This window comes from Recurvomyces mirabilis, assembly GCF_035927965.1.
Source record: "Recurvomyces mirabilis strain CCFEE 5264 chromosome Unknown scaffold_54, whole genome shotgun sequence".
Classification (NCBI taxonomy): domain Eukaryota; kingdom Fungi; phylum Ascomycota; class Dothideomycetes; order Mycosphaerellales; family Teratosphaeriaceae; genus Recurvomyces; species Recurvomyces mirabilis.
The window spans coordinates 1-24,812 of record NW_027041988.1 but is presented as its reverse complement, the minus strand read 5'-3'; the positions used below and the strand labels follow the sequence as shown (position 1 = coordinate 24,812).

Below are 24,812 nucleotides of genomic sequence, written 5' to 3'. Positions count from 1 at the left end.
TTTGTTTCGAGGGGAGTGCTGAGCACGGTGTTTGTCGTGTGCTTCTAGATTTTGTGATGTCTTTGATAGGTATGGGGTCCTTGGGCATATATTTCTGAGTCCTTCCTCTTGGGATGCTAAACGCTGTGTCCATCGACGAACGCCAGCTCCCTCGTTTTGTTGCATTGTGGCCACTGGACTTCATTCCCTCGTGTATCTCGTTGCTGGAGCATAGCACAATCTGATCTCGTCGCGGCCATGGGCTCAGCATACGACCCGCACAATGAGAAGAAAGACGTTATTGAAAGTGTCCGCCCAGTCACTGCTGCCGAGTCGGACGAAGAGAGCAATCTCGATCAGCCGGAATGGCAGCCGGGCTGGAAGGCAAGATTCCCTATACTAGGATTTGGAGCACTGGTGATCGTGGTACTGTGTGCAGTGGCCGACATACTCGTCCTGCACTTCTCGGACCAAAAGTCACAAACGGACTGGCCGAAGAAGATCGCACCTAACGTCATCCTTTCGGGATTGAACAGCTTGTCTAGCATTTGCTTCAGTATTGCAATCGGTAGGTTAGATATGTTTGGCTGCGCAGAAGGAGTACTAATGTACCTCTAGGCAACGGCATCGCCATCGCTTGGTGGCGACGAGCACTCAAGGGCTCCACTATCCAGGATCTCCATCGAAGCTGGTCCTTCTCGACCTCGCTGAAAGAAGTGGCTGTCGCTGGCAAATACTTCAATGTCATCGCGCTCGCGGCTCTTACTACCAAGCTGACTATCATCGACAATGTCCTCATGCAGCGAGCCACGACTACCTATGTTGGCACTGACAAGCCTGTCCATATGATAATACAAGGCTCTGCCAACATTTCCATCCCAACCACAGGTCAGACATCTGGACGGTCCGCTGAGCCTGGACTCATGACTAAAGCCTTCAGTGACGATATCAAGGCCTGGGCTCAATCACCGCTGTCTATGCCCGGCTGGGGCTTTCCTGGCTGTGAAGGTTTCTGTTTTCTGGAGATCGATGCTGCAGGCTTCGAATTTGACTGCTCTGAACCGACCTCAACAGCAGTCGACTATGGCGTTCAAGTGAAAGCGGCAGTAGCGGCGCAGAGCAGCAGCACTTCCGCCAGCTCGAGTAGTGACTTCTCGTCCAACAGCACCGACAGCTCGTCCAATGAGACTTCGACCGTCCGACGCAGACAGGACATCACCTCCTCCAGTAGCGTTAGCAACACCTCTGCGACAGTCTTCAGCATAAGCTTCGACAAACAGTATTCGCCTTACGACGAGAACATCGGAGCAAACCTCACAATGGACATATCATACACCCAAGCTAACGACGACCTGAGCGACCCCAATATCTGCCCGGGAACCCTTTACCAACAGTCTTGCGTCCTTCGGCCAGCCTTGATCTCCTACCCAGCCTTCATAACCTACGACCCGCAATCCACCACCGACGCCGCACTGAGCCTAGGCACAACGTATGGAATGTGGAGCAACCCAACCCTCTCCGGCATCCCCGTCCCCAAATTCTCCCAGGCCCAGAAACAACAAGAAGGCTTCAGAGTCTTAAAGTACATCCCCACAGTCGAAACACACAACACAGGCTTGCCCACGGAATCCTACCTGGCGGGCATCCAGCAAGGCCTGCGCATGTATCTTGGCGCGTCATCCTCTTTCAGCTTCGGTGGTGCGACAGGAGAATTTCAAATTGATCAGGGTGGTGCTAGTCCGCAGTACCTCATGAACTCTCCCATTCCGTCACAATGTGGGTACAAGTACGCAGATCCCATGAGCCCCGACGAGGGCGCGAATGTGCAGAGTGTGGTGGCTGCGATCAACCAGATTATGTTTAGTTTGGCTACGGGCATGGGGGTTTATGCGCAGCAGCCGGCGAGTCTGTCGTTCGTGAATGATGGCGTGAGAGACTTCAAGGCTCTGGGGGTCAAGTTGGAGGTGCATTATGAGACCAATACCGCCTACATGATCGGTGCGGTGGTGTCGATCTTCGTTTGCGTAGCGCTGGTCCTGCCAGTGTACTGGGGCTACTGGCAGCTGGGCCGTAAGGTTAGTCTGGGACCGTTCGAGGTCGCTCATGCCTTCCGCTCGCCTATGATGAATGCACCAGCCGTCAACGGCACGATTGATGAGCTGATGCGGGACGTCGGGCCGAGGAAAGTGCAGTTTGGACAGATTGTGGCGGGCGATGCCAAGGGTGTGCTTGGGGTCGCTGAGCCGGAGTATGTTGCCAAGGTCGAGCCTACGGCGGGAAGCGTTGGAGGCTCTAGTAGGAGTGCTTAGGATAATAACGAGCCTCGAGGTGCCATACAATGGCGTACAGGTCTACTTTCATACTCTACGATACTCGAATAACGACTTTACTAAAATGCTTCCTCTGCTCCAGATATTCGAATGCTTGACGGGCCTCCTTCATCTCAAACACCTTCTCGTCAACAATGGGATGAACATCCTTCTCCTCCACAAACTTGACCATTTCCCGGAACTGCTGCCGGGCCCCCAAGAAAAGGCCACGGACAATACAGCCTTGCCATAAGCAACCGAGCATGGGCACAGTCTCTGCAGCAGAGTCGCCCAAGATCCCGGCAACGACTACAGCGCCATCTGCGCGAATGGCTGCGAGTGACTGTGGGAGGGACTCGTCGCCTGCTATGTCGACTATCAGGTCGAAGCCACAGTTCTCTGGTGTGAAGGTGCGAGCGGTGATGCCCCAGGATGAGTCCGTTCGATAATTCACCACCTCTCTCGCGCCCAATCCCTTAAGTCTCTCAGCTTTCTCCTTACTAGAAGTAGTGGCCACAACGTTGGCACCAGCCGCTACAGCGAATTGCAAAGCGGCGATACTCACGCCTCCAGTGCCTTGTACGAGCACCCAGTCCCCAGCCTTGACTTCTTTCCCGCGCAGGCCGAAGAGGGCGTTGTAGGCTGTGAGGCCGGAGCACGTGAGTGTACAGCCTTCCTCATGGCTAACATTCGCGGGTGTGGGGACTAAGGCGCTGTGGTGGAAGGTCCCGAGTTGGCGCAGGGTACCGTGTTCATTCTGTCCGAGACCTGCACTTATTTCGGGGAAGAGGGGGGGTTGGGTGGAGGGGATGTGAGGGCACATATGTGTTAGGACTTGGTCGCCGGGTTTGAAGTCCGATACGTCCTTGCCAACGGCTTGTACGATGCCAGAGCCGTCTGAGCAGGGGACTATGCTGGGTTTGATTGTGCCTGGGACGGTGCCCTGGCTGAAGATGAGCTGACAGTAGACGGCGAGTACAAGTTGGAGAGTGTGGGTACCTTTGCTATGACCAGTTCTCGGTAGTTAAGGGCTGCTGCTTTGATGTTGACCAGGACATCACCGTCACCCAACGGTGGCAGGGAGCTCACAGGAATGTTCTCGTCGAGCTCCAGGGAGTGTATGCCGTCTGTTGTCGGCAGCGTCCATTGTGCGTAGGTGTTCATTCCGAGGTAATGGTCGTTCAAGACCAGTAAGACGAGGTGTATGAGATGTGGACTCTCACTACCTACCCATTTACCTTTCTCCCTACCTTTCTATAATCAAGACTTGAGCCTGTCTTGTTTGTAAACACATCGGCGGAACATTGCCATTGCCACGGAGTTATGTCGTCTGATCCGAGGATAGATATTCGTAGATGAGGCTCGGGGAAGCTTAAGCGGTTGTGGAGGCGGGATGGGATCCATAATTCCGCGGCTTCACCAGCCACTCAGGATGCAGGCAGTGACGTGTGGCAATCAGCAGACGAGCTCGGTGTTTGTGTCCAGGCTTCACTGTTTCGTGTTGTTGACTCTCGATTGTATACTCTTGCGTGGTGGCGACGAGAGCTACATCGGCATCTCATCTACGTGGCCAGCCTGTATCTATCGCATCGACTGGATCGTAGCACTGGACGGCAAGCAACAGGCAAGACGAAAAGGAAATAGCTTCCACGACTGGGCACGTGAGGCATCGACCCAGCTCTTCGGAGCACCGCAACCACGACGATGAGGACGACAAGCTGGCTCTCCGCCGTGACGAGCCTGCTTGCGACCTCGACCGTCGCGGCCAATGGACCCAACCTCACCACCATCCACGAAGCCGGACGCTGCGCCATTCGGGGTCATTGTGGCAGCCAGTCCTTCTTCGGCTCCCAATTGCCTTGCCCTGACAATGACCTCGCCGAGACACCCTCCGACGACCTCCGGAAGAAGATAATCTCGGTGTGCGGTGACTCATGGGCGGAGGGCGATGTGTGCTGCAAGGCCGAGCAGTTCGAGACACTGGAGAGCAATCTGAAGAAAGCCCAGAACATCATCTCCGCATGTCCGGCCTGCAAGAAGAACTTCTATGATATGTTTTGTGCCTTTACGTGTTCGCCGGATCAGAGTCTGTTCGTCAATGTCACGCAGACGGTGCCCAAAGGCGACAAGTTCCTGGTCACCGAGCTCGATCATTTGGTTAGCGATGACTTTGGTGCTGGGTTTTATGACAGCTGCAAGGATGTCAAGTTCGGCGCTACTGGTGGAAGAGCGATGGAATTCATCGGTGGTGGAGCAAAGAACTATACACAATTCTTGAAGTACTTGGGTGATAAGAAGCCGTTTCTGGGAAGTCCTTTCCAGATCGACTTCCCACGACCGAGTAGTAAGGATTTCGGGGATATGGACACCGTTGTCAGCGATCCAAAGCCATGCAACAGCACGGATGAGCAATGGAGATGTGCCTGCGTGGACTGTGCAGACAGTTGTCCGGAGCTGCCTAAGGTTCAGGAGATTGGGAGCTGTCATGTTGGACTGCTACCGTGCCTAAGCTTTGCCGTGATCATCATCTACTCTGTCTTCATCACCCTTCTCGTCCTAGCAGTGACCGGCCACGTTGCAGCAGCCAAACATCGCCAGAGCAAGAACGAACGCCTTCAACTTCTGCAAGACGCCGGCCCAGACGACGATGAAGATGAGGGAGATATCGTCCACATGTCTGCCGGCTTCCCATCTGAGCGGCCAACTAAGCAGTATTTCTTGAACACCTACTGCGACCGTGCCTTCAGCCGTCTAGGCAGGACCTCCGCCAGCTACCCAGCCATTACGATCGCGAGCTCCGTCCTCGTCGTCGCTCTGTTGAGTCTAGGCTGGATGCGCTTTGCCATCGAAACCGATCCGGTCAAGCTCTGGGTGGCGCCCGACTCAGACGCGGCACAAGAGAAACACTTCTTCGATACCAACTTCGGCCCCTTCTTCCGCGCTGAACAAGCCTTTTTGGTCAACGATACGCACTCTGGAGCTCCGGGACCGGTACTAAGCTATGATACCCTACGCTGGTGGTTCGATGTTGAAGCTCGCGTAGCGAAGCAGAAGAGTTTGAGTAATGGTTATACGCTGGATGATGTGTGCTATAAACCTACTGGTGAAGCATGCGTGATTCAGAGCATCACTCAATACTTTGGCGGATCTTTTGAGCAACTTGATGAGAGCGATTGGGCGGAGCAGATTCAGGATTGTGTTGATACGCCGGTGAATTGCTTGCCGGATTTTGGACAGCCATTGGTCATTCAGCGATTGCTAGGTGGGTACAATTACAGCTCTGAGCCGATCACGAAGGCTACGGCGTTGGTGACGACGTGGGTCAATACGAACTACAACCCCGGCGCGCCTGAGCTGCCAAAGGTCGAGGAGTGGGAGGAAAGCGCTCAGCGTCTGCTGCTGGATATCCAGCATGAAGCTAAATCGCGAGGCCTCCGACTATCTTTCAATACTGAAATCTCCCTGGAGCAGGAACTCAACAAGAACACCAACACCGATGCCAAGATCGTGGTGGCGAGTTACATCGTCATGTTTTTCTACGCCTCTCTCGCTCTGGGCTCGACGACAGTCACTCCTTCGCTGATCTTGCGAAATCCGAGACAAGCACTTGTGCAGTCGAAGTTCTCTCTCGGTATCGTGGGAATCGTTATCGTGCTCATGAGTGTAGCGGCTTCGGTTGGATTGTTCGCAGCTCTAGGCGTGAAGGCTACACTTATTATTGCTGAAGTTATCCCCTTCCTGGTTCTGGCCGTGGGCGTGGACAATATCTTCCTCTTGGTACATGAGTTCGAGAGGGTCAATATCTCACACGCCGACGAGGGTGTGCCAGACCGAGTTGGCCGGACGCTTGGGCGCATGGGTCCGAGTATCCTTCTCTCCGCTCTTACAGAGACGGTGGCTTTCGCCCTTGGAGCGGCGGTGGGTATGCCTGCCGTGAGGAATTTCGCTGCTTATGCTGCCGGGGCTGTAGCAATCAACGCCATGTTGCAAGTGACAATGTTCGTTGCTGTGCTTGGGTGGAACCAGGAGAGAGTGGAGGCGGGCAAGATGGACTGTGTACCCTGCCTCACGCTTACAGGAAAAGGCTCTTCCAACTCAGCAGCGAACATGCCAGGCGGCTACGGCGGTGCACCTTTCTCTGGTGGAATGGAGGAGGAGGGATGGCTATCACGATTCATTCGCAAGACATATGCGCCTGCTATTCTGGGCAACAAAGCAAGAATCGGCATCATCACGATCTTCCTCGGCCTCTTCACTGCCGGCCTTTCACTCCTACCTCATCTCCAACTTGGTCTGGATCAAAGAATTGCGGTCCCGCAGGGCTCATACTTGATCGACTACTTCAACGATCTATACGATTACTTCGGCGCCGGACCACCTGTCTACTTCGTAGTCAAGGACCTGAACGCTACGGAACGACATCGACAACAACAACTTTGCGGCAGATTCGGGACATGCGAACCTTTCTCCCTCGCCAACATCCTCGAACAAGAGCGAAAGAGACCCGAGGTATCTTTCATCGCCGATGCGACGGCGAGCTGGGTAGACGATTACCTGTACTGGTTGAATCCTGACTTGGAAGAGTGCTGTGTCTCTGCCGACGGTAGCCCATGTTTCGAGGACAGGAACCCAAGCTGGAACATCTCCCTCTCAGGTATGCCGGAGGGAAAAGAGTTCATCTCGTACATGGAGAAATGGTTGGAAAGCCCTACGACACCAGAGTGTCCACTCGCAGGCCAAGCTACTTATGGCGATGCCGTCGTCCTTGACACCAAGAGCTTGAGCATTCCTGCTTCGCATTTCAGGACGGCACACACGCCCCTTCGATCTCAGGAAGATTTCATCGCAGCTTATGCCTCTGCCCGCCGCATTGCAGATTCCATTTCTGAGAGGAATGAAGGTGTTAAAGTGTTCCCGTACAGCAAGTTCTACATTTTCTTCGACCAATACGCTTCTATCGTGCACCTCAGCACTGCGTTGGTCGGGAGCGCACTGGCTTTCATCCTAGTGATCACCACCACCCTTCTTGGGTCTCTGGCTACGGGTATGGTCGTCACTTTCACGGTGGCTATGATTGTGGTCGATGTTGTCGGTACTATGAGTGTCGTAGGCGTCTCGCTGAATGCTGTCTCCCTCGTCAACGTGGTCATCTGCGTCGGCATCGGCGTCGAATTCTGCGCTCACGTTGCTCGCGCCTTTTCTACCCCATCGGCCAGCATTCTGGAGCGAACGCCCTCTTCTCTTCTTGGATCGACGAGGGCTGGTTCTGCGGCTGGGATTGGGAGCCGACAAGCCAGGGCATGGGCAGCGCTGGTCAATGTTGGTGGGAGTGTCTTCAGTGGTATCACTATCACGAAACTCCTTGGAGTCTTCGTGCTGGCTTTCACGCGGAGCAAGATTTTCGAGGTGTATTACTTCCGAGTGTGGTTGGCTTTGGTTATCTGGGCGGCGCTGCATGCATTGGTGTTCTTGCCTGTGGCTTTGAGTCTGGTTGGTGGACAAGGTATGTCTTCAGATCTCTCCTCTCATGCTGAGAGACTGCTTTCACTGACAATCTGTACAGGTTACGCAGACCCTGGGAGCGATGGCGGACTCGAGCAGGATCTGGCGAGCAGACGGTACAGGGCGCTGCTACCTGACGAGGAGTATGACAGCGATGAGTACTAGATGTCTAGGCGAAGGGCATAAACGTTTGGGCGTGTACGAAGCAGCGCGCCTGGCCTTGAAATGCATGCACTCCGTCTGGACAGGGTGGCGGTATGACAGTAATGTTCGAGTCTATCGTGCCAGACGAGCATATATACATATATATACCATACGAGCATGAATTCGTACTTCTTACTCGTCCGTTATCTGCACGCGAAGACTGGGACATGACCTGCTACTGTGACGTGAAGACAAACAGGGCGTGCAGCTCCTGGTGATACAACGTTAGGCATGTGGCGACAGCAGATTACCTACTCCTACTGCTCTACAAGTCTAGGACCCCTTTGATAGTACCACCTGATCTTCAATTGACGTTTGGTATTCGCTTTGTATCAACGATGATTAAGCTGCGGTAAGACCACGTCACAATTCTGAGCACAGTACGATCTGAGGGACCTGCTCTCTGCCCGGGTCAAGGTCATCAGTGTTGAGGAGCAGGACTAAGATTCTGCTCGTGGGCAGCATGTATGGCTGTCGCGAACACCTACGTGTCTTGCCACTTAAGGTGAAGATCCGGTGTTGCTGAAACAGGTACTCGTCAATTGGCGGTAAAGCTCCTGGGGTCCTTGGTGGGTTTTGACGAACCAAGAGTCCGGCCTCAGGGAGGGTCAGCTGCAAACAACACCCACCTGCTTGCGAATCACTATCATGTGCCGAAAGAGAGGACAAGCTTAGGAAATAGAACATCTGTGGCGAGCGGATCAAGAGTGGTTGGATTATTGAAGAAAGGAACCCAAGCAAGCAGTCGAAGGTGTCGCAACCGGAATTGCTGATGTACCGTCGTACCATCGTACCTAGTTGTTCTTTGCTACAGGCTCCCCACATAGGTCACCATGGCATGGCTGTCCGTGATGTGATCTTAATAGATTGGTTGCCCGTGATGTGATCGTGATGAGTGGCTTGAAGGCACCTCGCTTGGCTTGACAGAGGTAAGCTGACGAGTCGTCTACACCAACGAATCGTCATCCCGTATCACATCAAGCATTGTCAACAGCATCCAGACGGCACGTATGAACCAGAACGTAGAGGTGTTCGGTACACCCGACGTTCTCCAGCCACAACACAAAGGACTTTGGAGAGTTCTGCTTACCAGACTTCACTCATGGCACATGAGTACTTTCCATTTCCCTCGCCAAGAGAGCCTTGGATCCGCTGACACAAGCGGTATACGCGAGAGTCATGTCTACCCGGAGACGGAGAGAGTGCCTCAAAAAGGAGACTTCCGCGCAAGATAAGGAGTGCTAGGTCCGGAAAAGGATGAAACCCGTTAAATTCAAGGTTATATCGGTTACAAAGCTAGGTGGCTTCTTATTGACTAGGGTCCATCTGGCAAGATCCGATGCTGTCGGACCGCGTCGTCTTCGTGTCTCTGTTGAGGTCGAGCAAGCGTGTTGAGATACGCGTGATGCTTCATGGGTAGCACTGTGGCGTGTTACTGATAGACGCCACGGCATGAACAGAGAGAGGTCGATCCAATGTAGGGATGGCCGATTTCGGCGAAGATATGTGAAGGGTCTGGCTTTGGTCGCACGGCACAGTTTTGCACGAAACCCGCGAAGAAGGGGTTCGAAGAGTAGGACTAACTCGGAAAGTATTATGGTCATGGATATTTGGTCGAAGACTTGACGTTGTTAAACGTCTCGGGCAGTGTATGCAAGGCAAAGTACCCGCTCAGGAACAGGCAAAGTCGCTGTTTCGATATGCGTCTGCCGCTCCAGCTCCATCGACCGTCCCATGCAGAGGAGATCAAGCGCGAAATTGACGTGGACGGCAGTGCTAGCTTGCAGTAGCCGTGACTCTCCTGCATACTGCAGAATGGCGTATCTATCGGAAACTGCGTATCTCATATGGAAATGTTCGGCGGCTCTATTATGGCTTAGCCAATTAATGATGGGGCTCATCACTCTGAGATGGTGGTGATGAAGATGTTTGTATTTACCGTATACAGTATGTAACACTAATAACTGGTATCTCTGTTACTACGCCGAAACGACAGTGAAATTTGCAGACCCAACGCCAATCGTAAATGCCCAGAGAGCTAGCCAAGGAGATGGTTTTCTGCTTCAACGTGACCCAGTGCTGGTATTACGTCCCCAAGCCCGATCGTCAAACCTTGAACATCCCATCGCCCTGCTGATAAGTCCTCCGATAATATGTAAATTGTTTTTGACATGATGAAAAGATGAGCGCAAGAAGAACAGAGCCTCGTGGCCCATCTATTGTCGTCGCAAGTACAGCACCAACCAGCCGAGCACACGGTAGCCAGCGATGATGCCGATCATTATGCCGACCCACTTGCCAGTGCTGCCGACTTCATAGCCGTAGTTCTTGAGCACACCAGTGCCAGCAATGAGGCACTTGTCGGCGAGCTCAGTCTCGTACATGCATGAGCAGCGAAGAGGCGCGGATTCGCTCTTAGCGCATGTGAAGTTGCGGTGGCCGAACTCGTTGACCATCATGCCCTGGAAGACGTAGGATTGGTAGTCGATATAGTGGAAGACGTAGCGCCAGAACGGGTTGAGCGTCTGTGGTGGGACGAGGAAACCTCCCGTGCACATCCAGAGACCGTTAGCGAAGGCTGTACCGGCGAGCGCAACGACGAAGATAGGGATCAGGGAGCTGATGAGGACGACCAGGGATTCGGCTGCGATCAGATCGAGGAAGAGCCACATGACCCAGGTGAAAAACGCCTCGGCGGTGGGTCGGAAATTCGAGAGCCAGTAAGCGACAATCGAAAAGAGCATGGCGATCAAGAAAAGATATGGGATGCCGGTGATGAAGTTGGCGATGATGAAAGAAGTTGGGCCGTAGAGACCATTGGCGCGCTCCTTCATGAAGAGAGCACGATCTTCCAGGAAAGCCGGGATATAAGCAACAGCCATGAAGGACATGAAGGCACCGCCAAAGAAGATGGCGTTGATGAAGGACTGGATGTTGTTTTGGGTTGGGTTTAGGCGGAGCCAGACGGTACCCATCATGACGGCCAGGCCCATATACATAGCAATTCGGATACCGTAGGCGATGATATCACGGTATGATTTGATGAAGGATCGGTGGATGAGCGCCATCGGGATAGCGATAGCCCCGGCAGAGGCCTCGTGCTGCTCGGCATTGACATCGGTGTCCATGGAGTTGCGGGCCATTTCGTCAGTGAGCTCAGTCACGGTGGCGGAAGCCAAGCGTGACTTATGCCACGATGAATGCACCATGTTGAGCTGCTGGTCGACCTCGCTGCGATCACGAGCAAAATCGGTGTTAACGAAATCGATGATGAACTCAGCTGGGTTCATGTAGAGCGGGATTGGGAAGCCGCAGGCGTCAAAGTATGGCTGGACCTCGGAGACAGGGCCACTGTACGCAGTGCCACCTTGCGACAGGAGCAGTAACTTGTCGAACATGGCGAATGTTGAGGTGGACGGCTGATGGATCGACGCGATCACGATCAGATTGTGCTTCTTCGCGATGTCCTTCACGAACGAGATGACCTCAAATGAGGCGGCGGAGTCGAGACCAGATGTCGGCTCGTCCAAGAAAAGCAGCTTTGGGCTGGTGATGAGCTGAGCAGCAACGGACACACGACGCTTCTGACCACCAGAAATACCCTTCCTGATTGGCGTACCGATCAAGTTGTTTGCCTGGCCTTGAAGACCGAAGGCTGTGAGGAGTGCCTCGATACGCTGAATGCGCTCGAGTTTGCTGACAGTTCTGGGCAGCGACAAACGCGCCGCAAAGTTGAGGGTCTCGCGGACGGTGAGCGAGCCGACAAGAGCATCTTCTTGTTCGACGTAGGCAGAGATGCGCCGGAAGGTCTTGGGGTTGGCAGCCGAGCCGTTGATGTAGATGGCTGCCTTGACATTGGCAGCCAGAGCCGCTGTTCGGTGTGCGAGCACGTTCAGCAGTGTGGATTTGCCGGAACCGCTGTTTGTCAATCGATTAGCAACGCCCATTTGTGTAGTGCTGTTGTAGAGTCAACTCACGAAGGTCCCATGAGAGCAAGGAGCTCGCCAGCCTTGACAATGCCATTGATGTCAGAGAGAATGGTCTTTGGCTGCTGCGATTGCCTATCCTTGACGGTGACTGTGACGCCCTTCCATCCGAAGCTGCGAATGTTGGTGTTTGTGAGCTGTGCGTAGTCGCCACCGATCATCTTCTCAATATCAGACATCTTATCGTAGCCCTTGCGATCTGGGATCGCGGTTGGGAGAGCCAGTTTTGTGACTCGAGCTGGCACCGAAGTGTGCCTGTGCGGTGAGTGATCGGGAGTGTGCCTTGGATTGCCGAAGACCAGCTTCCTTGTGACAAAGAGCAAACAAAGGCGAATGAGTGAAGCCTCGTGGTTTGTAGTCGGTTACTTGTGTGCGGTGGACAAAGAGCAGACCAAAGACACTGGCAGCGAGGTAGTGAAGAGGAACGAACGTTGGCGAGAGGATAAAGCGTCAGTGCGGGAAGGAGGGGGTATTATTGCAGGTCGAGGTCGATTAGGGTGTCACGGGAGTTGAGAATGGAGGGTCAACAGATCTGTCACCTGCAGGTTGCTGGGCATAAAGAGGCGAGGCACCCAGACTTTTTGCCGTCTGACATTTCGAGACCTCCCGCAGCTTGCAGCACCAAAGCAGAGCTTCCTTGCCCCCGTCCCGCCAGATTTGATGGGGTCGGCGTTCGAGAACTGCATCGTCTGCGGACGCCATACGCGTAGCAAACGCTCAACGCCGTTCTCACGAGTGGTTGGCGCTTGCATGGGCATGTCGCGATACGAGGTCATCCTTGCAAAGGCTTAACCTTAACTGAGAGATACGCCTGCGAAGCAAGCCACTACTTAGAAGACTTGGCGGCGACGGCGCGAAGTGATAGGGCAGCGAAAAGCCGGTACCTGCATTCTCTGGGACCGCCGTTTCTTACTAGTCAGATAGCATTTCATTGGTTCAGGGGCATAATTCTACCGCTCTCCTTGTTGCTTCATCTGGCGAGCGCTTGACGACTCGTTGGCAGACCAGCAGACAGAACTTCTCATGTGGCACAAGAGCACTTGCTATGCAGCTATCGTGTCACCTTCGCTGACGCATAGCTATCGCTTGCAGGGTTCCACGCGCGTCAGCCGTTGGTCACTTAGGGCTATAGGTCGCCGTTTCGTGCAGACGCCCCTTATGGACTCTGATGCAAATCCGCTTGCTTTTCAGAGTTCCACCCTGCTCCGGTGGCGAGACTACGCTGGAATTGATTGTGAGGAAAGGAGAAGACCCTTTTGCACACCGTGCCATCCATGCAAATAGAATAGTGCCAATGTCGGTAAACTGGGTACACGTGAGGTTTCTGACGCCGACCTACGGGCACTAAAGAGACCGCCAGTTTAAGGCGCTTCTGGGCAATAGATTGACCGAAGATCAGCGAATGGTCGCGCCGATCCAGAGTTCCTTGGGACGACGACCGTTCCAATGCGGCAGTCGCCTGCTATCCAGCCAGCCGACGACACCTTCGCCTAGCAGAGCTCGCCACTCACTGCAGTGACAATGTTTGATGACCTCGCAGGCGATACGCATACCCACCGATCGATATCGACCGCCTTCGAGCGGCTTGCTCTGCCCAATGTTGTACCACACTGAGCTGTCCGGGTAGCTGCTGCAGATGCATAGCCTTCTAGTAAACCACGTTGACGTACGACGGCGTTACTTGTGCGACATCTGCAGTGTCGACAGTGACTGCTAGCGCTCGTGGAAGCATGTGGAACACATTCACTAATCTGCGTCCATGAGCAATGTATTTGTCGTCGATCTCCATAGAAGAGACTATTCGAGCGTGATCGTGAGTGCCGTTGCCCAGCGCTCCTCTCATCCGCGGTCTTGGTGAACTTTCGCTCAGGAGACCAGCGGCACCCGCCTACCCATCCCAGGAATAGCGCGGCTTGTGCATCCTAAATTGGACTGAATCTTTCGGCATCGATCATCATAGCAGCCAATCACATGCGTGCAGGGGGACGTTCATTCAATCTGGTACGGGCGACGTTCTAGCACTTGGACTTGACACAGATCTTCTTTGTATTCTGCGAGTGGCTTTCTTGTGTACTCTCGCGACCCAGAGGTGCCTTTGTCACACTCACGACGCTCGTTTGGCAGCTTTGTGACGACGACAGCTGACGGAGATTGGTGAATTTGGACATTCGACCAGCTCGATTAGGGTACATCAGTTCGATACTTCTCGATCAGCAGCCACTCCTTCGATGATGTACTTGGGCCAGGATTAATCTCTCACTTCGACACTGAGACATTCACCAACAGCGATGGATATCCCGGATTATATCGCCAACGCCGTACAGAACTCATCGGAATCATCACCACCCAAGCGTTCGAAGTCGATAGGTGCGGCATCGAGGCAATCGCAAAACAACGAACAGCCCGCTCACAAATATCTCGCATACCCAACAACCACATTCGAGGATCATTCATCTGTCAGCGACATCGATCCCGAGTATGAGACTGACTTCACGACACCTGACTCATCTGATATGCCGGACGACGTGGAAGAGTTTAGGGACAAGGAGTATCCGCAGTTGAAAGGGAAGGTGTACATGGACCATGGCGGGACTACTGTATGTATACCCGGCGTGATGCCATCGATCACTTACTGACCATTACATAGCTATACGCAAAGTCACTAGTAGAGGAGTTTTCGGCGGATCTCATTTCGAATCTTTATGGCAACCCTCATTCGGCCTCGACACCCTCGGCGCTGGCAGGCCATCGAGTAGACCTCATCAGAGAGCGAGCACTACGTTTCTTCAACGCCGATCCAGAACATTGGGATCTTGTCTTCGTGGCCAACGCGACGGCCGCCATCAAACTTGTCATTGAATGCTTCAAGGATCACGCAGCCACAAGCAACACGCCAGTATGGTATGGGTACCACAAAGACGCGCACACGTCGCTGGTCGGCGTAAGAGAATCTACGAAGATGCACAGATGTTTCACAAGCGACGAGGAAGTGGACATATGGATCAACAGTGGCGGACTGGGTGGTCCACGAGCAAGGCAGCTCGGTTTGTTTGCTTATCCTGGTCAGTCGAATATGACAGGGCGACGGCTACCGTCATCATGGTGAGTAAAATTGCTCGTATGTGTCACAGATGTCCTTTTATACTCACGTAACGCAGGGCCGGACGCATCCGCAAATCGTTCCACAAGGCGGCGACATATACACTTCTGGATGCGGCTGCGCTTGCAAGCACAGCGCCTTTAGACTTGTCTGACCCGGCGACCGCACCTGACTTTGTAGCTCTATCGTTCTACAAGATTTTCGGCTTCCCTAACATAGGCGCTCTACTGGTGCGGAAGGACTCAGCACACGTATTGGAGAGTCGCAAGTACTTCGGCGGTGGTACAGTCGAGATGGTCATCGCTGTCAATGACACCTGGCATGCGAAGAAGGACGTCTCAACACACGACCGTCTGGAGGACGGCACTTTACCTTTCCACTCAATTTTCGCACTGGATCATGCGATGAATGTTCACGAACGACTATATGGACCGAATCCGATGAAATTCATATCACACCACACTGCACAACTGGGCAAGCAATTATACGACAGCCTGGTAGGACTGAAGCACAGCAACGGCCTACCACTGGCACGTGTATACAAGGACGAGCACGCTGTATATGGCGATCCATCCGTGCAAGGAGCGACCATCGCGTTCAATGTACAGCATGCCGATGGAACTCTGATACCTTACGAGGACGTCGAAGAGGCAGCGGACGATCGAAATATCTTCGTGCGTAGCGGATCGCTCTGCAACCCTGGTGGCGTAGCGACATACCTCAATTGGTCTCCAGCAGAGATGAAGGCGGCGTACGCAGCTGGTCATCGCTGCTCCAATCCCACCCAGATCATGCTTGGCAAGCCGACCGGCGTTGTACGAGTAAGCCTGGGAGCTATGAGCACATCTTCCGACGTACAAATTCTTATCCAATTCCTGGACGAGGTTTACTGCCAGAATATCAACGAGCAGCGCATCACCTCAACCATGCTGCTCACTCCAAGCGCACCATTGTCGCCCCCAGCTACTCCAGGCGCCACTGGACAGCTTCCTCCACTGAACATCCCGCACGCACTCCACATTCCAACCATCCCGAGCGGCGCAGGCCCAACGCCTAGCACTGCAGGCAGTACACATACTCCCGAGAACAGCTCGTGGGCTGCAACGGCGCTACCAGGACCTGAACCGCATCAGCCAGTCGAACCGGAGAAGCCTAAGTATCCACCTTTCAACCCGGAAGACTATATCAAGATGCGCAAACCTTGGGAAGAGGAGTTCCGGAAACAGCAAGCACGACAACAGCAATACAACGTCGCAATGGAAATCAAAGTCCGGGAGATGGAAGATGCGAGCATGCTATCGCGGAACCCAACTCCAAGCGTGAAAGCTCGCAAATTTGGTAGAAGTGTGGTGAATCTGCTGCGAACCAAATCACATTTCGTAGAAGCTCCAAGGTAGGACAAGACACAAGCAAGAGGCATACGCCAACATCGATCTGACGACGTATTCCAGGATACCACCACTACCGAGCTCGCCACTTCCACCACCTGAATCTCGAGATCCTCGCGAGCCAGTGCGCAATGCGTCAAACTCACAACGATCACGACGGAGTCTTGAGAAAGCGCAGTTCCAGCAGAACGTCGATAACCTTGGACTATAACATACGTAACACCTCGATTACCACATTCGCTTGTTCAACTACTTTTCTGCTATGGGTTAGCAAGGCGTTTCTGCGAGTTCAGGAGGGAAAGGTCGTTTCTTGTTCATGATACCAAGACGCCTCGACGCACATTCCCTCTTTTATATCTCTTTGGGCGCCTAAAGGGCGTATGTGGCTTGCTTTGCACACACCTTTGGACACAATGCGCATTGATGTGGAGAGACACACGGCTGTAAATTATTATTGAGATATTGGAGACGAGGAGGCTTGTACATATGTTTGAAGGAGGAGAAGGGACGGCAGAGCTATTCGCAGAAGCTGAGGCATTGGACACAGTCTAGATATTGCACAAATCGAGACTCACTTCGACCATCGCCTCCTCTTACCTTGATACCAGACTATTGACATTGAGCATCGAACGTGATGCATTACTGGCCACTGCCATGAAGTGACTTTACGGTGGCTGCCACACAATATGCAGCCTCCCACGCTTCAACAGTTACGTGCTGCCGGCATGGCGATTCGATGACGATAGCCGCATATCATGTTACGCAGACTGGAGAACATCCTCGCCAACGTTCCGTGGACGTTCAACGGTTCTGGTGGGTCTGGTGTCTCGTATTCCCAGGTCACACCACGTCGACTTGACCAGGTAGGTGGGCTCCTGCATATGCGACCAGCGGCATGAGATAGCACGACAACGATGGGCGTATGCACATGGAGCAGTGGTCAACGCTCACCTGTAAGGTCGAGGCTTGTTGCGACGATCAAGAAGAGAACCGGCTTTCACAAGCCTTGACTGGCTAGATGTATCACGCTTCCCCTAGCACGACGGATGTCGTCGTTGTGCTCGCAGAGCCAAGTATCGAGGGATCGTCTCAAGCCATACTCTCCATTCGTGCGGAGAATCGTTGGCGAAATACCGAATACGTTGTAGGGCCGCAGCGGATGTGGAAGATCTTCCGACATAGCCAGCTCGCTGAGGAAACCTAGAACGGCATTATGGCGAGTGTTGCGTTCCCTGTGGAGATCATCGATGCCGCCAGAGCAAGGCTCGAGTCGAGCGTAGCAAAGAGCCAGAATAAGGTAGGCAAAGGCTGGGATTTGCGGCATGAAGCAGACGGACTTGGCAAGGGTAGAGCTCAACCGCAATTCCAAAGGGATACATACTTTGTGTTGTAAAGCACGTGATAGCTCGGATTATCCCGGGACCGTCAAAGGACTGGTGCGGAGGAGCATTTCGATCCCGACAGGAGTGGAGGCAATATGAGTTGCTAAGCAGGACAGCAACGCTGCTGACCCAGAGCGAAGCTTCGTGGAAGGTGAGGAGGGCACGCAAGGAGCTATCACGATGCTCATAAGAGGGTCTGCTCTCGTCCATATATTTGACGTACAGAGACTCGTTCTGCGCTATGTCTCGTTCATGTCACTGCACCATCCAGTATCCACTATACACATCTCCTCACTGTCGCGCGTTCAAGCACTCTCCCGAGTATCGATCACCCAATGTTACCAGGGTTGACCATGCAATGGTCTGTGTTGGTGACAGAAAGATCGGGATTTCCAGCCCATGTAGGGAATGGATGAGCCACACCACTGCCACCAGCAACGGCGAATGTCAGGATGAAGATCATGATCTATGGTGAGGTCAGCATAGTAGCGTCAAAAGCTCACATAAGGTTTGATCCATACCTGGGTACCACCATCGAGAGCGGCTGAGATGAGGTAGTTCCACTCCACAAAGAACTTGGGATGGTACTTCCTGAGATACCATTGGAAGGTGAACGCGATCATGAAGAAGGTCGTGAAGCCAGCGTTGATGCCCACGAACAAGTTACCCTGCCGAAAGTGTTAATTTGAACCCATCAATGCACAGACAAAGGTTCACACTATCACCACTTACCATGAACCATAGAATAATCGAGGGGTTGATGTAGCTCCAGAGTTTCTTGTTGCCTCGCCATCTGTACATAGCGTACATCGGTAGGGGAACCAGGAAGCCAACCAGGAAGACGATGGTGCACTAAAGAAGTGGGTTAGCGACATCGAGCGTCTGTAGGAATGGCCATGTGCGACGGAGACATACCCATTGGTAACGCTGCCCAATACTGTACAGCTTAGGTGCCATAGCCCATGTGATGGCAGCCGAGTTGAAGATCTGGATGTTCTGTCCGGACCAGATCGAGGAGCCTTGGATGGCTGTCAATAAGCCCCTCTGAGCGTCGACAATGGTGATCATCATGACCCAATTCAAAAGAGCACCGACGAGACATCCGAGGATCTGGAGACCGAAAGTGATACGAGGAGGCAAGTGCGTGTACTGCGCAAGGCGGAGATCCTTGGCGAGGACTTGCGCTTCGTTAGTCGCGTTGTAGGTGAAGCAGGTGAACCAGAAATTGCTGCATCAGGCTCATTAGCATATGCACTGATGAGCAGCCACGACATAATGGTTGTTTTTGACGTACGCAAGAGGTCGACCAGGGAACATGTATCCTGCCAGCATCTGGCTGTTGGTCGTTGTTAGCAGGGACACCGAGCGGTTTAATAATCAAGCATCACGAACCAAATCGGCTGAAGATTGAAGCCAAAGCCAGTCATACCGTACTGAGCGCCGAAGAACAGGGTGAAGATGAAGGTCTGCATGAAACTTAGTGTAAATCCGTGACCCTCTCGACCATGGGTTCTGCCTATGGCACTTACGAAGACAGTAGCGATTAGGAACCCCCACCACGGTAAGGTCGACTGTCGGAAGTGTTAGCTCGGGCTTCGATTGCACAATTTCGTACATGGGTGTCCTACCTCAAGAGCATACATGCAACCAAGTCCAACGACCCAGGAGCCCACAAGGACAGCAGCCCACCACCAGAGTGGCACTTCTTTATACCCATTGCGAAGCATGAGCTTGTAATGGGGGTCAAGGTTAGGATCGCTCTGCTTGCGTGCGCTTCGTTCTGCCGGAGTCTCTTGGTTGCGCCAGAACATGAGGTTGTCCTTCTGGAAGATCCTTCGGAGGCTGGACGGATGAGCCCAAGCCCATGCGTACTTCAGATCATCCCAGTTCCACAAGAGCATGTATGTAATGGTGGCCGTAAGTCCCATGTTGGTGGTGAGGATATAGGCGACATAGGTGGCGGTGAGATAGCTGCAATGAGATTAGAGTCGGTAGAGAATGTCATAATAGCACCCGGCGGTGCACTCCTCGTAAGCCTACGGGCCATAAAAGGATCTGGTGGCCCCTAGGCTTACGAGGAGTGCATCACGAGGTGGCAGCATAGTCGGGCGTTCACTTACGGGACACCTTGGACTTCTAGAGCGGCGAAGTCAATCTCGAAATTATCGGTCAAGATCAAGCTCTGGTTGTAGACGGAGAAGTAGGTCGTGTTAGAGGCAGTGAGGTTGAAAAGCTCTTGCGACAGGAACGGCATGCTCTTGGCCTCCCAGATATTGTTGTAGTACACCCCTAGTGTGGCGTTAGTGACAGGTGTGGAAAGTCCGAGGACTCCGAAACGCTCGGCCGAAATTTTGGATATGTTCGAACTCCGTCGACACATCCGTTGTGCTGCCTACAGTGTCCGGATCAAGGCAGAAATGCAATGACTCACCTGTGAATAATGCATAACACCCAATGATCCCGAGCATGCTAATTTCGACGTCAGCTGTCGTTTCTCATGCGCTTTGAAATGATCGCAAGACGTACGTATTGACTGTACTCGACAATGGATACCACAGAGGGCTGAAGAAAGGAGCTTTTCGAAGTCAGCGCACAGCCGATACGATTCAGCAGGTGTGACAAACCAATATAGTTCCAATCGAAGCTCATGTTGAGTACACCAAGACCTTCGTTGCCCGTTGCGCCACCGAAGAAGTTTGTCTGGAAACGTCAGATCTTATTCGATCAATTCGAACGGTGGTATAGGACTCACGAAGAACAGGTTGTGCTGATCTGCCAAACAGAACACAGAGATTCCAATCAAAGTCGTGAAGATGTACTCGGGCAGAAGCTCCCAAAAGAAGATGGCGAAGAAGATCATATACCAGATCCGCATCTTGCGTTTGGTCTCAGTCCGGTCACGATGGATGGTTTCGAGCAGGTTGGACACGGGCAGAGTCATAGGCCAGATCATCTTCGTTGGGTGAACGATAACTTCACGGAGCAGACCTGTAACGATCGATCAGCCTCAAACCCCACCATAACATCGAAAGCACCCCAGCATACCAGCGACACCAAATCCGATCAACTGCGACGCCAAAGTCGCAAAGATACCAGCCGCCTTGGATGGATAACCACCATAGAAGAGCTCTTGTGCGGCCAAAGCCTCCGTTGCCAACGCTGACTGGGCGGCAGCCGATGCCATTATAGTAATAGCAGCATGCTCTTTCGAGTTGAATGGGTGAGGGTTCAGGAATCGCCCAATCGCGCCCTTTCGTGGAATCACCAATGCCATGAAGTCGCCAATAACGTAAGCCCACACCGTCAAGAAGATGAGGGACACGAAGATCGTCTGAGGCTTGAAGTAGAAGATTTCCTGCAGAACGGAACCAAAGGCGGAGAGGCCAAGACCTGGTGAGGTAGATGTCAGTACTAACCCGAACATATCCTCATTGATGCTATCGATCGACTTACCAATGAAGAATGTTCGGAAAGTCAAGCAATTGACGGTTGGATCGTCCTCGATATGGATGACCTTGGTGACGAGATCAGCCGCCGTTTCGACCTTGTCGGTGACCTGAGCGCCCTCGCGAACTCCATCGTACTCTGGAGGCGGCTTAAAGTCGTGTTCGTTAGGCTCGAAGGCTTCGTCGGTGGCTTGGAAACCACCCTTGGACTCGTCGCCGAAGTCCTTGAGCTCATAGGTTCTAGACGAATCAGGCGCAGGGTCTCCAGCTCTGTCTGTATCGACTCGCGAGAAGCCAGGACGCTGAGACATGATGGCTGTACGTCAACAAAGCTCACCCACCAATGCGATGCGGAAGGGAAGAGCAGATTCGACCTGCACCTGGGACTTGAGGGGATAATATCCTACCATCCTGCGCGATAACATGGTGGGCGCATGTAAGGTTACATCAGTGCGCGGACGACCGCCACTGTACCATACACACCATTCCCAAAAGCCTATTGGCATGATTGCAGATCCCGGTCTACTGATAGGCGATGTTACTCGAAGCAGCAGCTCGAGGGCCGTCATGCAGCGACCATGGCTGAGCTACGCTGCAACCGGAACGGCGTGCACGCGATAAGACCTTGACGATCGGGACGAAGGTGAGGTTGGTGTTGAAAGCTCAACCCGCACGCACGCGATGTACTACGAGAAAGTGTAGTAATGAAGGATTGGCTCGAGTCGATGCTTCTATCGACCTTCTTCATAAAGGCAAGCTTTTGCGCTAAGCTCTAGCCAAGCCAATGAGGCGTCTGAGGAAGTTGTTGGCTCTCTCAAAGTCATCTTCGATCTAATTATATGTGTGCCGTTTGTCGAATCTATCCTTTTGCAGTAGCGATATCATGGTATCACATTAGTTGTTATCGGATCTGTAGCAATCCTGCCAATCATTGGCAGGATTGCTCCATCGGATCGCAGCACTTAAGCATGTCGTGGAAATTTCTCGGAAGAATTGTACCTCGCAGAATCGTATTGGAGCAGCCACCAAACTTCACCAGCCGCTTCATCCGATAGGAATGAGGTCACGTGCCAAAGCTTGAAGTATACACATGCAAGAAGCAACTCAGGACTGTTTGACGATCGGCAGAAGCGATTGAATACAATCTCACGAGCTTACCCGCAGTAGTGAATCCTGCTTTCTCCCATGCTACCTCTCGCGCAACGTTCTGTACACATGTCCGGTGAGCACGGCATCCCGTAAGAAAACGAAGCATGGCAAGGGGACACAATACACACCGCTAACCGTACGCGACACATCAAGCCTTGGTCAAGCTACGCCAAGAACCTACAAACTTTCCACATCTCAAGACATGTCCGCGTACCGATAAGCCTGTAGGAGAGAACGTCGTCTGGATGTCAGGTATCACGATGAACAGAATCTACATTCGTACTGACATCTGGCCACACAGTCTGTAAAAGCTACGTGCTCGAGGAAGAATAGACGTTGAGCTGGACGTCATGGAACATCTATTCGCCTCATTGCGTACAAAGAAATAAAAGGACTAAGTAAATGCAGAAGGGTATTTGCTGCTTGTGAAAGCGCTTCGTGTGCGATGCAGGTTCGTTTCCAACCGTTAAATGAGTAGGACGTCTTGTCCACTCTCTTCCTTCGTCTCCGACCTTCATCATACCTCTCCTCTCCTACACGTCACCTCGCTGCATCTACTCCCTCCATCCGAAACGACCAATATTCGGTCGTCCCCCGTCCTGCTGCGGTCCACCATTCCTCAAGCTATTGAAGAAGCCTTCCATTCCGGCCCACATGTTCGACATCCATGGTGGGCTATTATTGGGCCTGCCCTGCTGTGGTTGGGGAGGACCTTGGTTGGCCCATGGGTTACCTTGAGGTGGGCCCTGTGGTCTCCCGTTGTGCGCCCAAGGGTTGAAGACGGGAGGTGTCTGCTGAGGAGCTGCCAAGGTCGTGGTCGGCTTGCTAGATGTTTGCAGTGTGGACAAGGTCGATATCGAGGCTGATGAGCTTGACGAGCTATGGCTCGAGGTGGTAGCTGACTGGGTTACAGGCGACGCCGGGCTAGAGCTGGATCGGCTTGCGCTGATAGTCGATGTGGAGGCTGGCGGGCTTGATGAGCTGTGGTTCGAGGTAGTGGTTGACTGGGTCACAGGCGATGCTGGGCTGGAGGTCGATCGACTTGCGCTGACGGTCGATGTTGTGGAGACAGGGTCTGTGCTTGAGCGGCTAGCAGTTGCAGTCGACGTTTGTGTGACTGGTGAGATCGAGCTTGAGCTGGTGTGGCTTTGGCTGGCAGTAGTCGTTGTAGCTGACTGAGTGACTGGCGCCACGGGAGTTGAATTGGCAGGCGAGGATCTGGAGCTGGACTGGCTGCTGGAACTTCTTCGCGAGATAGAGCTGGACTGGCTGGCAGACGAACTGCTCGAGTGGCTAGTAGATGAACTGCTCGAGCGGCTAGTAGATGAACTGCTCGAATGGCTGGTGGAAGAGGATGAAGAGCCGGAGCTGGTTCGCGTGGTAGGTACGGTTGCAGTAGATGTCGTAGCCTTGCTGTTCGAGACTGTGGTAGAGACACCGGTCGTGCTGCTAACAGAAGAGCTACGGGTCGAGCTAGAACTTGATGACTGGCTACTGCTGCGCGATAAAGAGCTTGCACTTCTGGTCGAAGTAGACAACGGTGTCGTGGCAGAGACCGGCGCAGTGCTTGTTATTTTGGAGGAGCTTGAGAACACACTTGTAGAGACCTTTGAGCTCGAGGAGCTGGACGAGACGACTGGCGTGCTTACGGTAATCGACGACTTCGAGCTGGAAACCGTTGGTCGGTAGTTGGGAATGCTGTACGTTGGCGGGCCGGGTCGCGTGGACGAGCTTGCTGACACGATTGAGCTTGATCGGCTGGAGGTAGTCGCCGATGCAGTGGAGCTCGACGACGAGCGAGAAGTCGTGACTGGGTCAAGAGGAGTCGATGCGCTGGCTATTGTCGACGAAGTCACAGTCAACGAGCTAGACAAGGACGTCGAAGACGATGTTACCGAGGACAGGCTAGGGTTGCTTGATGCGGCAGAGTTGTAGGTTACGCTCGTGTTGCTGTTCGTCCGGGCGGCGGTGATCTCCTTCGCGGCTTCTTGCAATCGATCTTCGCGCCGTCCTGCAATGGAGATGGATTAAGCTCCAGCTCGAGCAAATTCTAGAGCGATAGACTTGCCGATCCCCGTGCCTCCGCCTATAACGAGAACGTTCCTCCCTACGGCTAAGAGCTTTGGACGCAGGGGAGAAATCCTATCGTAGGCGGAGTAATAGACTATTTTAGTAGAGTAGAATATCTTAGGAGGGATTACTTTAGTATCTAACTCTATTTTGTAGGCAGATATTATAAAAATAATAATAAGAGATACTCTAGAAAGTAGAAATAGTACCTTAAACTAGCTATTATACACCTACGGTATAAGGGGGTTAGAGCTCGTTAGACGAGTAAGTTCTAAGCGATAGGTCGGGTAAGTAACT

At 53.1% G+C, this 24,812-nt stretch overlaps 7 protein-coding genes across 7 annotated transcripts; 4 read left to right on the top strand and 3 right to left on the bottom strand.

Annotated features, from left to right (window-relative positions):
• Positions 1-237: 237 nt before the first annotated feature.
• Positions 238-2,288, top strand: LTS14_010858 (uncharacterized protein; the record flags this gene model as incomplete). Its single annotated transcript, XM_064843534.1, has 2 exons — positions 238-547; positions 598-2,288. 2 exons carry the CDS (start codon positions 238-240, stop codon positions 2,286-2,288), a joined length of 2,001 nt encoding a protein of 666 aa, XP_064688883.1.
• Positions 2,289-2,343: 55 nt separating this feature from the next.
• On the bottom strand, positions 2,344-3,452 carry LTS14_010857 (uncharacterized protein; the record flags this gene model as incomplete). Its single annotated transcript, XM_064843533.1, has 2 exons — positions 2,344-3,231; positions 3,288-3,452. The coding sequence occupies 2 exons, from the start codon at positions 3,450-3,452 to the stop codon at positions 2,344-2,346; spliced, it is 1,053 nt and encodes a 350-aa protein (XP_064688882.1).
• A 540-nt stretch (positions 3,453-3,992) lies between these two features.
• Positions 3,993-7,955, top strand: NCR1 (niemann-Pick type C- protein 1; the record flags this gene model as incomplete). The annotated part of the gene is made up of 2 exons (XM_064843532.1): positions 3,993-7,791; positions 7,852-7,955. The coding sequence occupies 2 exons, from the start codon at positions 3,993-3,995 to the stop codon at positions 7,953-7,955; spliced, it is 3,903 nt and encodes a 1,300-aa protein (XP_064688881.1).
• A 2,255-nt stretch (positions 7,956-10,210) lies between these two features.
• On the bottom strand, positions 10,211-12,159 carry LTS14_010855 (uncharacterized protein; the record flags this gene model as incomplete). Its single annotated transcript, XM_064843531.1, has 2 exons — positions 10,211-11,912; positions 11,972-12,159. The coding sequence occupies 2 exons, from the start codon at positions 12,157-12,159 to the stop codon at positions 10,211-10,213; spliced, it is 1,890 nt and encodes a 629-aa protein (XP_064688880.1).
• A 2,109-nt stretch (positions 12,160-14,268) lies between these two features.
• On the top strand, positions 14,269-16,679 carry LTS14_010854 (uncharacterized protein; the record flags this gene model as incomplete). Its single annotated transcript, XM_064843530.1, has 4 exons — positions 14,269-14,577; positions 14,628-15,082; positions 15,139-16,473; positions 16,532-16,679. The coding sequence occupies 4 exons, from the start codon at positions 14,269-14,271 to the stop codon at positions 16,677-16,679; spliced, it is 2,247 nt and encodes a 748-aa protein (XP_064688879.1).
• A 1,499-nt stretch (positions 16,680-18,178) lies between these two features.
• On the bottom strand, positions 18,179-21,607 carry LTS14_010853 (uncharacterized protein; the record flags this gene model as incomplete). The annotated part of the gene is made up of 15 exons (XM_064843529.1): positions 18,179-18,316; positions 18,372-18,518; positions 18,583-18,702; positions 18,766-19,078; positions 19,145-19,186; positions 19,243-19,316; positions 19,380-19,421; positions 19,479-19,821; positions 19,971-20,139; positions 20,282-20,319; positions 20,377-20,425; positions 20,475-20,550; positions 20,603-20,838; positions 20,896-21,240; positions 21,304-21,607. 15 exons carry the CDS (start codon positions 21,605-21,607, stop codon positions 18,179-18,181), a joined length of 2,436 nt encoding a protein of 811 aa, XP_064688878.1.
• Positions 21,608-23,112: 1,505 nt separating this feature from the next.
• LTS14_010852 (uncharacterized protein) lies at positions 23,113-24,380 on the top strand (the record flags this gene model as incomplete). Its single annotated transcript, XM_064843528.1, is given in 4 exon segments — positions 23,113-23,184; positions 23,256-23,565; positions 23,656-24,122; positions 24,135-24,380. 4 exon segments carry the CDS (start codon positions 23,113-23,115, stop codon positions 24,378-24,380), a joined length of 1,095 nt encoding a protein of 364 aa, XP_064688877.1.
• Between the last annotated feature and the right edge of the window lie 432 nt (positions 24,381-24,812).